Here is a 17,673-nt window from a genome sequence, read left to right as displayed (position 1 = left end):
GATTCCTTAAAGGTTAATTTGTAGGTTGAGTCAGCGGTGAGAAAGGCAAATGTGATGTTAGCATTCTTTCAAGAGGAATAGAATAAAAAAGTAAGGATGTAATGTTGAGACTTTATAAAGCACTGATGAGGCCTCACTTACAGGATTGTGTGCAGCTTGAAGTCCCTTATCTTGGAAAGAATATGCTGAAACTGGAAAGGGTTCAAAGGAGGTTCATGAAAATTATACCAGGATTAAACTTCGGAGGCTCGAAGGTTCAAAGTTTTCGGACGGATGGACTCAGTGTTGGCTGTGGACACGTGCTTCCAATGCATCAGCAGTTGTCGGTGCCTGGAGGTTTATGGCAGGGAGTTTCTCCCTTTTGCCGCCTGCCATTGGAGACTATCGGGTGTTGATCAGGACTTTGAGACTTTTTTTTACCGTGCCCATGGTCTACTCTTCATCAAATTATGGTATTGCTTTGCACTGTTGTAACCATGTGTTATAATTATGTGGTTCTGTCAGTGTTAGTCTTTGATTTGTCCTGTTTTTCTGTGATACCACTCTGGAGGAACATTGTATCATTTCTTAATGCATGCATGCATTAAGAAATGACAATAAACGAGGACTGAGTGTCCTCATAATCTAATCTAATCTAAACAACTTGTCATATGAAGAGCATTTGATGGCTCTGGGCCTGTATACACTGTAATTTAAAAGAATGAGAGGTGACCTAATTGAAACCTGTTGAATGGTGAAAGGCCTTGATAGAATGGATGTGGAAAGGATGTTTCTTATGGTGGAAGTGTCTAAGACCAGAGGACAAAGCCTCAAAATAGAGGCTGAGGAAGAATTCTGGGAGGATTTTCTTTAGCCCAAGAGTGGTGAATCTGTGGAATTAGCTGTGGCAGCTGTGGAGGCCAAGCCTTCAGATGTATTTAAGGCAGAGGTTGATTGATTCATGATTGGTCAAGGCATGAATGGATATGGGTGGGGGGAGGCAGGAGGTTGGGGGAAATGCAGAAAATTAGGGCTGTGAGAAAAATGGATCATCTATGACTGGATGGGCCAAATGGCCTGATTCTGTTCCTATGTCTTATGGTCTTATGATCTTCTTATCATTGACCAGAAATTCAAGTGTGAATTTGGGTATCTAGTGATGAATGACTCATTTCCTCATATCCAAACTATATATATTTTTTAAAGTCAGCTATAAACCAAAAGCCAGGAGTGTGATGAGATTTTCTTCATTTGCTCGGTTGTTGGCAACTCCAGCAACTTTCCAGAGACTTCACACCCTCCAGGATAAAGTTGTGCGCTTCCTTAGTATTCCGTCAATCATTCCAAAGGTTTATTCCCTCCCAACAGCAGTGCAATGAAACAGTAACTTTTATTATGTTTGCCTCACAACAATGTATTAAAAACTGTGATCTAGGTGTTTTTTTTTTAAACAGTGTGTGACCTAATATCAGACTCATTCTTCTTCTCCCTAAACTTTTCTTCTCCTTCACCTGACATATGTGATCCTGGAACTGAGTGATAAGGCTCTGATCGATGGCAAGGTTTTGCTCCAATATGTACCATGAATAAATACAACTCAAATAGTCACCTAGATTTCTCCAACAGGGCCATACGAAACCCACTAAATTTAACACCAAGAAGACGGGCCATAGGCACATGAGATTAGTACCATTTGTGAGTTTCCTTTTAAGTCACACTTTATATTGGCTTGGAAGCATGTCATGATTCAGTCATAGTCACAGTCATACTTTATTGATCCCGGGGGAAATTGGTTTCTGTTACAGTTGCACCATAAATAATAAATAGTAATAGAACCATAAATAGTTAAATAGTAATATGTAAATTATGCCAGTAAATTATGAAATAAGTCCAGGACCAGCCTATTGGCTCACGGTGTCTGACCCTCCAAGGGAGGAGTTGTAAAGTTTGGTGGCCACAGGCAGGAATGACTTCCTATGACGCTCTGTGTTGCATCTCGGTGGAATGAGTCTCTGGCTGAATGTACTCCTGTGCCCAACCAGTACATTATGTAGTGGATGGGAGACATTGTCCAAGATGGCATGCAACTTAGACAGCATCCTCTTTTCAGACACCACCGTCAGAGAGTCCAGTTCCATCCCCACAACATCACTGGCCTTACGAATGAGTTTGTTAATTCTGTTGGTGCCTGCTACCCTCAGCCTGCTGCCCCAGTACACAACAGCAAACATGATAGCACTGGCCACCACAGACTTGTAGAACATCCTCAGCATCGTCCGGCAGATGTTAAAAGACCTCAGTCTCCTTAGGAAATAGAGACGGCTCTGACCCTTCTTGTAGACAGCCTCAGTGTTCTTTGACCAGTCCAGTTTATTGTCAATTCGTATCCCCAGGTATTTGTAATCCTCCACCATGTCCACACTGACCCGTTGGATGGAAACAGGGGTCACCGGTACCTTAGCTCTCCTCAGGCCTACCACCAGCTCCTTAGTCTTTTTCACATTAAGCTGCAGATAATTCTGCTCACACCATGTGACAAAGTTTCCTACCATAGCCCTGTACCCAACATTGTTGGGTTGACATCCTTGATCTTCCTCTGCCACAGAACCATGTGAGTACAGCTCACCACCATCTTCTTGGCACCAATTACAGTTGGATTGCAAATGCTGGAGATGGCTAGTTCCCCCCCACCAAAAAAAAATAAATTCAATTAAATTAGAATTAATAGAATAATACTTAACAAAGAACATAGAAATCTACAGCACATTACAGGTCCTTTGGTCCACAATGTTGTGCTGACCATGGAACTTATTTTAGAAACTGCCAGGAATTTCCTTATCACATAGCCCTCTATTTTTCTACGTTCTATGTACCTATCCAAGAGTCCTTTAAAATACCCTATTGTATCCACCTCTACTACCATTGCTGGCAGTGCACGTATGCACCGCCCACTCTCTGTGTGAAAAACTTACCTCTGTCATTCCACCCCCCTCCCCATACCTATTTCCAAGCACTTTAAGACTATGCCCCTTGTGTTAGCCATTTCAGTCCTGGGGAAAAGCCTCTGGCCATCCACACGATTAATGGATAAAAATGTAGCGTGGTGGATTAGTGAGTTTGCAGATAACACAAATATTGATGGAGTTGTCGATTTGCTGTAAAAAGATACAGCAGAATTTAGATCAGTGACAGATATTGACAGATAAATTGAAAAAAGTGAGTCTATTCTGAATAGATGTGACGTGTTGCACTTTGTGAGATCAAATACAAGGGGGAAATATATGGATAATGGCAGGACCCTTAACAGTACTGATGAACAGAGGAATCTAGTGGTGCCAGTCCACAACTCCCTGAAAGTGCTCACCCACATACTTTGAAAAAGAAGGCATACTGCATGAGAGCCTTCATAGGTCTAGGATTCGAGTACAACAGTCTGGAAGTCATGTTGCTGGAACATAGAAGTTTGGTTAGGCCACACTTGTAGTGAGTATTGTGTGCACTTCTGGTCGGCCCATTAGAAGAAAGGATGTGGAAGCTTTGGAAAGGTTGCAGAAAAGGTTTACCACGATGCTTGCTGTATTAGAGGGTATAAGAAAAGTTTCCATACAGTTGGGTAGTTTTCTCTGGAGTTTCAGAGACTGTGGGGAGATCTGAAAGAAGTTCATAAAATTACCAGATAAATAGATTGGTAGACAATTAAAATACAGGGGGAAAGTTTAAAGCTTAAAGAGGTAGTGGTGGAAGCAGAAATGATAGTGTCGCTTAAAGGGTTGTTATATAGATACATGATTTATGCAGGCATTGTAGGAATATGGATCAGAAGAAACTTAGTTTACCTCGACATCAGGATTGGCACAAACATTGCAGGCTACTGTAAATAGCTAGCAACTATTCCCATTCAAGTTTTATCCTCAAAGCTGCCTCCATCTGAGTATCATGATTCACCAAATATTGAGGTGATGTTGATCAAGGTGAGTACAGAATTTAATTTAAATTTGGCATAAAAGTATGTTTTGAAGTTTTAACCTTTTGTCAGCCATGTATTGGAAAATCAGAGTTAATAAGCTCACAAATTTCCTGCTGCTTTGCTTCAAAACACAAGATATAGTATATTGCTGATAGTGAGAAATCAGAAAACATACTCCATATTGTAACTTATGCCCAAAAATTAAAGAATGAATGATTGAGACTTATGTTTCAATGTCTTTAAATAACTTTAAACAAAAACTCTTCAGTCCATTTTGGTATCTGTTGAAGAATAAATATTAGCCAAAATGACATGAATAGCTGCTCTGCTAAGCAAGGAAATGAAGGTGCGCCAATAATTTCTTTAGGTTCATTTGAGAGAACTGATGAGATTTCTGGTTCACCATCTTGCTCAAAAGATGATACGTGTGACAATCAAGCACTCCCCCATTATTACACTGACTATTATGCTCAAGCTAGATCCTGACCCCCAACGTTTTGACTCAGAGTATTAAAATAAATTGGCATTTAACTTTAAATTTAGCCTAAGCTGGATGCGCTGCAGAAACAGTACTGAGAAGCAGCAACTGGATAGAAATGACCGATTAGCTTAACATATTTAATTCTGAATCAGATCTGCTCAATTGCAATATGAAATTGCCAGCAACAAGGATACTCATAAAATACAAATAGATATATTTGGAGGTCATATAAAAGCTATATATTAAAGTACCATAGATGAATATGGTACTTTGATATGTAGCTTGAAGAGAAGGGGAGTGGCCCTGATAAAGCCTGCTGAGACCTGTAACGTGAGTAAATCATTTTACTATTTTCTTCTTAATGGCATAGAGAGACCAGAATATCTTCAGATCCACCTTTCAGGGCAATATGCAGGACTTAAAAATTTCCACCGTTTAAAGATGCCTTTGTTAAGAATGATTGTGTATGATAGTTTTGTTCTGAATAATTATTAAGTTACAATTTACCAAATTTACCACTGTTTACCCTTCCTAAACCCTTACCCTTACTAAGGAGATGACACAAAATTTTACCGCCATTTATTGCTAATTGGCCAAACGCATCTGGTCATCAATTGGTATACGGTATGCCAGGGAACTTCAAATATTAAACGCTCCACTCTGTTCCTGAACAGAGGCTGTTTGCTTATCACATTCATCAAGTTTGCTTTCCTGTCAGTCCAAGAGTCTTCTCTAAACTTGTTCTGCCTGTTTTTCACTTTTTTGGCAATCTTTCAATCTATTCTTATTCCAAGTGCCTGACTAGATATCTAGGATCTCTTATATATCAGCACAGCATTGAATTTCTGAAGGTCCTTGCCAAATTTACTATAGTTTCTTGTTTATGTTTGATACTTGTTTGAACAACTTAAATGGCAAGTTGTACTTAAATTTTTAGAAGTCTTTTTGATTTGAACTACAGTTGGTAATTTCAATCCTGCCTAGCAGGAAAGTCTATGGGAATGGTATAAGTACCGGTTTTAAAGGACACCTAATTTAACTTAACAATACAAACCAAACCAGATATAAAACAGATCAGTGACCTTTGGACCTACTACAAAGCAAGTAATTGAAAGAGACACAAAATAATCTGCAGATGCTGGGGTCAAAGCAACACTCACAACACGCTGGAGGAACTCAGCAGGTCAGGCAGCATCCGTGGAAACGATCAGTCAATATTTCAGGCCTCTGCCCCTTCCATCTTCAGTCTGATGAAGGGTTCCTGTCCAAAATGTTGACTGATCGTTTCCACGGATGCTGCCCGACCTGCTGAGTTCCTCCAGCGTGTGGTGAGTGTTTAATTAAAAAAGACACTAGACTGGAGCACACCTGCTGCTCCAGAAATACCATTCACAATCCATATAGCTCCTTGTTTATCTAAGCAGAATACAAACAGCCTTTATCATTGAACCTTCACACCCAAGACTCTGGCAATGTCTGACCAGTACACACAAAATGCTGGAGGAACTCAGTAGGTCAGGCTATAATTATGGAGGGAAATTGGCAGTCAATGCTTCAAGACTGGAAAAGAAGCAACAGAAGCCAAAATAAGGTGGTGGGTGAGGGGGAACAGCGCAAGTTGACAGGTGATAGGTGAGATCAAGTCCTCCACCACTGTATGTGTTCATCTATCTTTCCAACATTACAGAATCTTAAGTTGAACAGTAACCAAGACTTGCACACAAGGTCTTCCCTTGCAACACCTGTGACAGAAGGCAAATATGATGGGGGGGGGAACATTGCCCATGGAAAAAGCTGTCATTGATATTAAATTTCCTACATCTCTGATATTTCTAAATATTCAGAGATATTAAGAACCATCAAAATTAATGTAAATATTAAAGTATATAGAATACAAATTAGTTAAATACATAAAATACTTTAGTAATTAAAACATGAAAACAGCAAAATCATTTATTTTAGAAAACTTATTTTACCCTTCCCTTTGAACTCAAAACTGTCCAGAAAAAGCCATTGAAATGAATAGGTTCTTGACACTAGGGAGTCCAGCAGAAAGGCAGTCTCACAGATTCAGTATCTCTCCCCAAACCTTAAGTGTTGAACATTCCAGAATTTACTTCAGACTGAAAGGCTGAAGCCTGGTTGTTCCTTTTGGACTAGCCTTGCACAACCAGCACAACTCATGCCATAATTAACTTGTACATTCCATTAGTGGACATATTATTTTCTAACAGATGACTGATAAGTATTGCACCTGTATGTATGTATGTAATCAGACCTGTCTCTCCCATTACCTGGAATACTCCACATGTGCACAGCTTGACTGCTCAAAATAAATTTCACAAAAATAGAAGTTTAAGTTCTAATATATTTATGATTGTGACAATAGATAGAAAGATATATTAGTAACACTATACGCAATGTATGCTAGTTCACAGCAAGTTGTAATTTTATCTGTAATATGAGTGAAAAGCATCCATTATTTGAGCTAAATGGCAAAGCTCTCTGTTGCACCCAACTTTAGGAGCAGGTTGTTCAGTATTCTTTTTGATAGTTCCCACAACACTGAATATTTAACATAAGTTATCAATGCCTAAATCAAAAGAAAATTTCATGGAAGTTACAGTGTAGAATTATCTTTAAAACAAGACAATATATTTTATTGCAATTTTGTTAAAACTCCTTAGAAAAAAGGTAAAATGATTATATTAAGCATTCTGCCAAGCAATTTTGCAACTATATAAGAAAGAGGATGAAGAAACCAGAAAAAAATTGGGTATCAAGACCTTACTGAAATGGAATCACCATACTGTACATTAATGGCAGATCCACACAGCTCGAGTGGTTATGTTGGGCCCACCCAACTATTAGCAGAAAGCCATGTCCACAGGTAATGCCAAAATAGTGAAAGGGAAAGGTGATCTAGGCAATAAGCTACCAATCTGATTTTGGTGAAATTGTCATTCCATTAACACCAATTTAGTCAAGTCAATATCAATCCCTGCTTTCCTTTAAATCATGATCATTTCTTCTGTCTTTTGTTTGACATTTCACCAGTGTTGCAAAAGGACTACTTTCATATTATGGATAATAGATAAGGCATTAGAAAGGACAGTTCTCATATGCTTTGTTCGTGCATTTTAACATAACCTAGTATATACATAATATCACCCAGATGGTACTTTATAAGACCAATAAAGCAGATTCCAATACTCAGTTCAATGTTTTAAATAGTGTTCCTTATTTTATTCAAACTACAGAAAGCATCTGAAATACCTGAGTAAGTAGGATGCTGTTGAACAGAGTTTGGGTCTCAGATTGATCTTTCGTGATATCTGCATTGGTGTGCATTCCGAATATTTCTGGTGTCGGGTTCAAAGGAAGGCTCTTAGTGTATTCAATGTAGCTGATGTACTGTAAGGAGGTTAACAGGTTTATTAGATGACTATATTTCAGTACAACTTTCATTTTTGTTTACTACCATAACTTAAATAATTATTCTTCTAAAAACTTTCTAACGGAAGTATAAAAAAAGGAGTATTTTTATCTAAAGTGATTTCATAATATTATACCCACTAACAATAAGAATTTTCTTTACCTCTCCTTCTGCAGGTGGATAATAAATACCACTTGAATCAAATGTGTATTTTGGGTTTGATGTAATTTCTTTGTTGTAGAATTTATTAAGGATTGAGCGCAGCGTGCGCCGGTCCCAGTCATCTGTCACTCTGCCGCCATAGTTGCATTCACCAGTCATGTATCGTAAAGCATCAAGGGGGATTTCCTGAGTAAATGAACACCTGCAATTAAGTCAACTGCAAGAAATCTGATTATAACAAACCAATATGAGGTTACTTATAACACCTTTCATTTTCAATTTTTTTCTGTTCATTCTTAAGTTGTACTGTAGATCATAATTGATTTTAAATATCGATGTATTATGTAACAGGGCACTCCGTGAGAACTGACAATTTACTTATCCTATGTATTTTGTATCACTGATGAGCTTGGACAATGTACAAGGCTATTATCTGAATTGCCACAAAGCTGATGTCACTTATAAGTTTTGAGAGAGGATTCAAATAATTACAAAAATCTGGCTTTACAACAATTCAGTTTTGTATCAGTTTTAACCAAAAGAAAAAAGGGGAATTATTTCAAAATAAAGTCAATATTTAGTTCAAGTTCACATTTAATTGTCATTCAAGCATATGTGAATATCCATGAATATAGCCAAAAAACAAAACAGTGTTACTCCAGGGCCAAGATGCAAAACACAGTATCAACAGTCCATACACAGCACAAGGCACATATAGCACGTATCGTCTAAGATAGCAAGCACATATAAGATATCTGCAAAATACACACAAAAAAATCTATAGTCCAAGACCCTAAGTCCATGAATGTTGCAACAGTCTGCAGTTGAACACAATTTGGCTTGTCTTCTGCCGAGCAAACACTGGGGAGCAGCACCAAATCCAGCTTGGATGCCGTGCCACACTTGGAGTGCACTGACTGCGGTGCCTCTACTGTGCGGCTGTAAACAGGCAACACTGTGGCTTGAGGCCTTGTCCTTGCCACGACCAAGGCCACACAGCTTCCCCCCCCCCCCGCCCATCCGCTAATATACCAGTGAATCAGACTTGCAGCATTCCACATGAACAATGTCCAACAGGGTCTTGTGATCATAAGTGACCAAGATGATCACTCACTGTTCAGACTGCACACTGCCTTCACGGAGGCAGTAGCACGATCTGCACCAAGTCCAGCTCCCTCAGTTCCTCCACCAATGAGCAGCTTGCTGATGGGGTAGACCTGCAGTTCTTTAAGGACTTAATGACCAGCAGGGTTTTGCGATCATAAAAAATACATTTAAAAAAAGACAACAACACCTTGGCTGGTCTTGTAGAAGCCACTGCATATTCGTGGCTTACTGTTTGTTACAATGAATTCAATTCTCATCAGTTCTTATAGAATGGTTCAGTTGCACATTGGATGTACTGTCAATAAATGAAAATATGGGAGAATTGAGACCTTGATAGTTAATTTATTGGAATAAATGTTAAGATCTAATTCTTTGAATTCACCTTGGACTATAAAGCTGAAAATTTAATCAGCACCTTTCAACAAGCAATGAAATGTAGCATTGTGTCAGCAGTTTGCCACTTTATCAAGCTGAAGTAAGGCAATGAGGATGTTTTGAACGTAGCCTAGAAGCTTGCTCACTAGAATGAGGCAATACTAGGGACTGCAAAATTTGAAGAAAATTACACATGCCCTTTGGAAGAGTAGAGTGTCACTGATAAAAGGGAGAATGGAGATGCATCTGCTGAGTCAGGAAGCCCTCACCTCATATTGGTCAAGAAACATGTGAAGCTGTTGTACGCTAATTCGCAAGTCAGTTTCATTGAACTCGTATGGAATATTCCATCCTAGTGGTCCAAATTTTCGTCTTTCCTGAACCAGTGCATGGAAGAAGCATAGACCATAGAGAAGCTTTTTAAATTCAGCCTGTTGGAAAAAAAACAATACATCTGTTCCAGTCATCATGTACATTCCATCAACACTAATGTGTCTTATGTGTTATACTTATTTTGAATTAATTTTAAAACAAAAATATTGTGGATAATATGCAGTTTCTTTCAGTGTCAACAAACTTAAATACAACTGGAATCTATAGATAGTATTTCTTTTGCTCTTATGCTAAATTTTATTAAATTTGCTCATGTCAAAAAAAACCTGAAAACAAAGAGTCTGTTCTCAGATTTTGCCCTACATGTGCATTCAACCTGTAATCAATTTTGTTACCTTTAGTTCCAAACAATATATACAAAAAATATATTATTATGCATTACAATAATTCATCAGTTTTCCTCAATTAATTCTTAAAATCCTAATCCATATACACGGTGGAATTACAACATTTGTAAATGCATCTTTCTTGAAAACATTTCTGCAATATCCATAAACCATTTATATTATGTCTGTTTTTTGGGAATTTTATACTGCAAAGGATATCTCATATAAAAAAAGGAAAATATTGTTTTCCAATGTCACCTATATAACTAATGATCAGAACAATAAACATCATAAATGGACTATCTAGTGTCAGTACATGGAATTTCACCATTTTTGTCAAAAGAAAATTCTGAAGGGTTCACAAATTTAATCATATTGTAACACATTACATAATTACATCAGTCAACAGGTGAGAAACCTGCTAGTCCTGGTGCCTCCATAAATAGTAGTAAATTGACTTTGACAATACGTTGCACCAAAGATTGCTTTGACCACTCATGTGTAAAACTATTTCAAACAGTTTCAGATATTTCTCTCCAGAAGGTTAATCTTAAATTAAAATAAATAGAGGATACATAATATTATATAAACACCATGCTCTTAAAAACATTATTTTGTCTAAAGTTAATTTCTAATCCTCAAATTATGATAAGGGAAAGTGTAATGGCCCATTTGTCTTTGCATTATGTACTCAAACAGATTTGCTCATTCTTAAATGACGTGGTTAAAATTGCACTAACCGGCTTTGTGCAGCTGCCAAAGAACTCTGGATCAGAAATAGGATCCATAAGGTACGATCGGATAATATTGGGTCGAAGTCCCTTTGGGGCTTCGTTGGTCATTTTTACTCCATTCTGCAGAACAGAAACTGGGAAATTTGAAGAAGGATAGCTGGTCAGCCACAGTCTAAAATCAGGATGTGTAGTCTCTGGATTCAGTTCCTGAAATAAAATGACACATGGAACAATATTAATTCTCAGAAGAAAAGAACAAAAGGACTCAGCTTAAATAGAAACACTACAGCTGAGAATATAGGATATGTTTTTTCATTTTAAACATTGGCTAACTTGTTAACCATCCAGTGATGGCATATTCACTTACCATAAGACCTTACGTAGCTGTATGCCCTTTGAAGGATGCATGCAATTTCATTTTATTGATCCATTTACCAACATGTTAACAGCAGCCAGTTAAAATGCAATTTGCACCACTTACCAGAAACAAAGGGATTCCACCCAAGAAAATGCTCACTATTGTTTATGCTTAAATGAATGTACTTAAATGAAGAATGGCAAGGTTCATTCCTGGACTTTAAGGGCATGAGATATTTTTTTAAAAAACCAAGACAGAGGCAACAATTTATGTTCTCTGCTCAAAGTCTCCATGAAAAAATCTCAACATCTCAAATGGCTCTTGGAAATCTCAGGTCTATGACCATTCAAAGTAGAGAGGAAGCATTCCAGAAGGTATCGGGAACTTGGAGGTCATGCATAGTGAGCACAGACCGGCCATGCATCAGTAGTGGAAGGAGCAGATCATCTACCAGACTCGGCTCTATTGGCCACCACCTGTCCATCTGTGGAAAAACCTGTGGTTATCATATTGGCCTTGTTAGTTACCTCAGAAGTAAATTACCCTTAATAACACAAGGCAAATCAATAAGATGCAAGTAAAGGCCAAAAATGAGATACATTAGCAGGACAACACACATCAAATTTGCTGGTGAATGCAGCAGGCCAGGCAGCATCTCTAGGAAGAAGTACAGTCGACGTTTCAGGCCGAGATCCTTCGTCAGGACCCTTCCTCGTGTTTACATTAGCAGGACCAAGCATTCTGCAAAGAACTTATTTAAAATAGTGTTTGAGTGTGGCCTAAACAAAAAGAAACAACTTTCTAATCAAAATATTTCTTGGAGGAAATTTCCCAGTGCCCAACTATTTTAATTTCTATTCCTATTCCCATTCCAACATGTCGATCCATGGCCTCCTCTTTTTCATGATGAGGCCACCCTAGGGGTGGAGGAGTATCACCTCATATTCCATCTAGGTAGCCTCCAACCTGATGGCATGAACGTCAATTTCTCCTTCTGGTAAACCCACCCCCTTTCCCTCTCCTTCTATTCCCCACTCTGGCCTCTTACCTCTTCTCACCTGCTTATCACCTCCCCCTGGTGCCCATCCTTCTTCCTTTTCTCCCCCATGGTCCACTCTCCTCTCCTATCAGATTCCTTCTCCTCCAGCCCTTTACCTTTCCCATCCACCTATCTTCACCTAACACCTTCTAGCCAGTCTTTCTTCCCCTCTCCCCATATTTTTATTCTAGTGTCTTCCCCCTTCTTTTCCCGTCCTGAGAAAGGATCTTTCTTGGCTCAAAACATAAACTGTTTGTTTATTTGCATAAATGGCACCTGACCTGCTCTGTTCCTCCAGAATTTTGTGTGTGTTGCTCTGGATTGCCAGCATCTGCACAATCTCATGTGTTTACGGCTACTTATTTACCTGTCTTACTGAACTGGAGGACAAAATTATATAATTCACACAAACTTTATGCAAAGTTAGACACTTTGAATAACAAATGTGATTTCAATTTTCAAAAATAATGGTGATCTGAAATATGCTCATTGCTGGCTGTTAAAGTGTGAAAACTTTCCATCTGTTAATAATTGCTGAATTCATTAACAATCCTTACCAGCTACATAAAAAGGAAGACCAACAAATAAATATTGTTTTCTTTTCTTAGTCCTTGTTAATCATCTGCAAGAGGTTAATTCAGAATATCTTGACAATACTCAGGCCACATTCTGTTTTGATAAAAGATCATCAGCCCAAAGCATTAAATTTAACTTTCTCTCCATCAACACATTTGACCAGCTAAGTATTTCCAAGATTCTCTGATTTTATTAAAACATTTCAACATTTACAATATTTTGCTTTTACACAAATCCAAATAACGAGCCACATTTAAATAACCAGAAGCAATAGATTCAAACAAAGTACAAGATAGTAATGGTTTAATTTTAAGTTCCCTGGTACAACTTCTATGATGTTACAATTAAATTGTTCATTTATATTCTTGAAATTAGAAAATGTCACTTTTCATATTTTCATTAATGACTCTAAATTAGATATGGCGAAGTTATTTCCCATGGTAAGGGAGTCTAGGACAACAGGGCAAGACTTCAGGATTGAAGGACGTCCATTTAGAACAGAGATGCGGAGAAATTACCTCAGTCAGAGGGTGATAAATCTGTGGAGTTTGTTGCCACGAGCAGCTATGGAGGCAAAGTCATTGGGTGCATTTAAGGCAGAGATAGATAGATTCTTGATTAGCCAGGGCATCAAAGGGTATGGGGAGAAGGCAGGGAAATGGGGATGACTGGAAGAATTGGATCAGCCCATGATTGAATGGCGAAGGAGACTTGAAGGTCTGAATGGCCTACTTCTGCTCCTATATCTTATGGTATTATGGTCTAAATTATGAGAGATGGAGAGCTTTTGATACTCCTCTACATGGCTGTGATCTTTGTAGCATTTGGTATACACAGACAGTCATGCATGATCAGTCTTTGGTTAGGTAGGTGTGAGATATAGTAAAGCAAATAATTCTGACGAGCCTGCACATCAGCTTAACAATGAAGAGTGTAATGGGCATGAAAACAGTTCTATCTAAATAAAATTAGGTCATACGTTGCAGTGGGAAAAATTTTTACAACTCCTGCACCACCAAGAAGTTTCAGAGTAAAGGCCTTTAAGAACTGATCCCTAGAGCTGACTACAGTAAAGTGGGTACTAGACATGTTCCCAACTGGTCTTTCCTGCATTGCAGAAACATGGCTTATGGACAACTTGAGAAATCAATGGCATAAATGGAGGAAGGGAAGAAATGCAGGAACTACATCTGGGTCTGAATTACATCATCCCTTATTTTCCTACCTTGATGAGACTCTCAGTGTGTTTCCAATAAATATTCTTTTAAAACTGATATCCATAGGAAAATCAACTTTAAGTAAAAATGGGACACAGCAGGAAAACAAAATCCCTGCATTGTCCTCCTGTTATTTGCAATGTAGATAATAAAGTGAACAGAAATTCATACCGCACAAACTCTTTCTAATGTTGGCATCCATGATGTTGCTAAATGACAGTTTTGTAATACTACCCAAGAACCTTGCTTCACTGCCATCTCAATCATATTCATAGCTATTGGTCCTTGACCCTGTCCAAGGGACAAAGAGCTCAATTTGGATCCGCCAAAGCCCTGTAGAGACATTATATATTAGTTGATAATTGTAAAGTGATGTTTTCATTTAATATTGATTCAAATAATACAACTGAAGATATGTAGAATAAAGAGAAAGTTCACTTCTCAATGCAATGAAGATCTATTTAATTTAAAAGAAAAAAAATAGATACTATAATAACTATTCATTTTACCAAGTTTTTAATATTAACTTTCTTACCTAAACCTACAAGTGTTTAGTGAGGGTAATAATAAATGACATTACTATTTTCAGTGTAGGAATATGCATGCTTAGACCTATATTGCCATTGTTGGTTTGGTTATAATCCTAAACTCCAAATATATTACAATCTAGCCTTGACAACAGGAGTAACTTTTCAACTGCTTATCATTGCACCAAGCCTATTCACTTGCATCTCGAAGGAAAATACAGAAAGCAGAGTGATATGGAAAAATGGTGGGAATTTAATATGATATTCCAGAGAGGAAAGTAATACAGTGGATTCTGATTAAGAGGGACACATCAAGCCCAGTCCATTTCAGCCCAATTAAGCAGCTACCCCAATTAGCTAAAGTTTGATGAAAGTAGTTTAAAAAGTCTAAAAAACACAAACTACCATTTAACTGAGTAATAAATTATATATTTAAATGAAATACAGAACGAATTAGAACATTATCAATACTACTACAGTACTATCAAACTGTCCATTAATTCCTAATGGTTATCAATGGAGGAATTCATCCAGTGTATGCTGCTGTGTTGTTTTGATTGATTGTAAATGAACAAAATCAGTGCAGACACCTTGTTCAAATAATGGACTGCATTCAAAATAATGCTTTCAATGATTACATTCGCCAAATCTTCATTTACACTGTAACATTCAAGATGACTGTCGATATCTTCAAATTCTTGGTAGTTTCTAACTTGTTTAAGTAGTGAAATCATTTCATTTTCACTCACGGCCGATTCTGGCATCTACAAGACTCAATTCCTGAAACCGCAATGAGCAAAACAGTTCTGAACTCTCTTACTGCTTACTTCTCATCAAATATCAGTGAGAAAAATCACTGTTTTTTGAACATAAAAGTATGCAACTGACTCTATTTAAAATTGCTTGTTCTAAGCATGGTTTAGTGTCTAACAGCCACACAAGTGTACACAACCTATGCTAGTTAGAAACTGTTTAGCAACAGTCTCCTGTCCCAATTAAGCAGCATAGTGTCCCAGAGAGAATCCTGGCCATTTTCTCAGTTAGCTTTCATTCTTTAAGAGTGGCCCTAAAAATGCGCCTGTCCCAATTAACCAATGGCCCATTTAATTGGAATCCACTGTATACCAAAACAAAGTTTAGAATTAAACCATTGTGCCCAGAGTTCACTAATTAAACAAGGTGCTTTTCCAAGAATTAAACAACACTCAACATATACCATAGTCATCCCAGGTACCAAGAATACACATCCATTGGATTTAATCAGTTCTATGGTGTTTTCTCATTATTTTTAGCAAATAGAATTCTACAAAGTTATCATTTTGGAAACTTGTAAATTTCATCTGTGGTACAATTTGACTTAAATGCATCAAAACAGTTAATACATTTGGACATACCTGATCTTCAGCAAATTTGAGAAGAGCAGCCATTGGGTCAGCACCAGGTGACAAGATAAATATAAGTGGAGCAGTCGAATTGCTGTCACCAAAAGCACTGCCCAAATCAAATGGAGGGGGTTCAATGAATTGTCGACCAAGAACATCAGTTACATATTCTTGAGCCATTGGAATAAACTGAAGAAAAAGAAAACCTTTGCTTAATAGTTTCATAAAAGACTACAAATGAATAACAATTAGAAAATAACAAGCCACAAATCGTTGCGTTGTTCTTTTCAGAAAATTCTTTTGAATGGAAACCTCTCTTGGAATATTAAATGCTGCAAAACTCCTGAGAATTAAGGCTTATATAAGGGTTGATTGTATTATAGCTGTGCAAATGAGTCATGCAAAAATAGAAATTGAAAAGTAATGAGGTACTGTTCCTGGATTGATGTCCATTCAGAAATCGGATAGCAGAAGGGAAGAAGCTGCTCCTCGATTGTTCAGTGCATGCCTTCAGGCGGTTGAACCTCTTTCCTAATGGTAGCAATGAAAACAGGGCATGGCCTGGGTCCTTCATGATGGATGCCAACTCATTGAGGCATCGCTCCTTGAAAATATCCTGGATACTTTGGAGGCTGGTGCCCATGATGGAGGGAGTAATTTTACAAGTCTCTGCAGCTTATTTTGATCTTGTGCAGTAGACACACGCCCCATACCAGATGTTGATGCAGCCAGTTGGAATGCTCTCTACAGTACATCTGTAAAAATTTGTGACTCTGTTTGGTGACATACCAAATCTTCTCAAACTCCTAATGAAGTATAGCTGCTGTCATGCCTTGTTTACAGCTGCATCGATATGTTGGGCTCAGGCTAGACCCTAAGAGATATTGACACTGAGGAACTTGAAATTTCTCACTCTCTCCACTTCTGATCCCTCTCTGAGGCCTGGTGAGTGTTCCGCTGTCTTACCCTTCCTTAAGTCCACAATCAGTTCTTTGGTCTGACTGACGTTGACAGCAAGGTTGTTGCTGTGACACCACTCAACTAGCTGGTATATCTTGCTCCTGTATATTCTCACATCACCATCTGAAATTCTGCCAACAGTAGTTGTGTTGTTAGCAAATTTATAGGTGGAATTTGAGCTATGCCTAAGCACATAGTCATGAGTGTAGAGAGAGTAGAGCTTGGGCTAAGCACACATCCCTGAGGTGCACCAGTGTTGATTGTCCACTTGCAGAGGGAGGTACTGAGCTTTTTGATCAGAACTGCAGGAATGATTGCATTAAATACTAAGCTGCAAATAAACAGCATCCTGTCACAGATATTCATATTGCCCAGGTGATCAAGGCTTCATAAAGAGCCAATGAGATCACAGCCGCTGTAGACATATTGTGGATCCAGTTCCTTGCTGAGACAGGGGTTAATTTTAGCCATAACCAGCATTTCAAAGCACTTCATCATTGTTGCCCTTCAGAAGCAGGTGGGAACATCCAACTGCAGCAATGAGAGATTGAAAATTTCTTTGAATGCCCCCACCAGTTGGTTGGCACAGCGTCTCAGAGCCCTACCAGGTACTCCATTGGGGCCCATTTCCTTGTGAGGGTTCACACTCTTGAA

At 38.2% G+C, this 17,673-nt stretch overlaps 1 protein-coding gene across 1 annotated transcript in view; it reads right to left on the bottom strand.

Annotated features, from left to right (window-relative positions):
• The window catches only part of dnah7 (dynein, axonemal, heavy chain 7), a 288,894-nt gene that overhangs the window by 39,486 nt on the left and 231,735 nt on the right, over window positions 1-17,673 (bottom strand). Inside the window, exons 54-59 of the mRNA XM_063051959.1 lie at window positions 16,072-16,248; window positions 14,322-14,483; window positions 10,967-11,167; window positions 9,777-9,938; window positions 8,026-8,211; window positions 7,704-7,841 (exon numbers count right to left, since the gene is read on the bottom strand). Coding sequence (XP_062908029.1) covers window positions 7,704-7,841; window positions 8,026-8,211; window positions 9,777-9,938; window positions 10,967-11,167; window positions 14,322-14,483; window positions 16,072-16,248 — 1,026 coding nt within the window. The remainder of the gene's footprint in view (window positions 1-7,703; window positions 7,842-8,025; window positions 8,212-9,776; window positions 9,939-10,966; window positions 11,168-14,321; window positions 14,484-16,071; window positions 16,249-17,673) is intronic.

Source organism: Mobula hypostoma, chromosome 6 (genome assembly GCF_963921235.1).
Source record: "Mobula hypostoma chromosome 6, sMobHyp1.1, whole genome shotgun sequence".
NCBI classification, from domain to species: domain Eukaryota; kingdom Metazoa; phylum Chordata; class Chondrichthyes; order Myliobatiformes; family Myliobatidae; genus Mobula; species Mobula hypostoma.
Note: the sequence above shows the minus strand (reverse complement) of the source record. Positions and strands in the feature narration are given on the sequence as shown.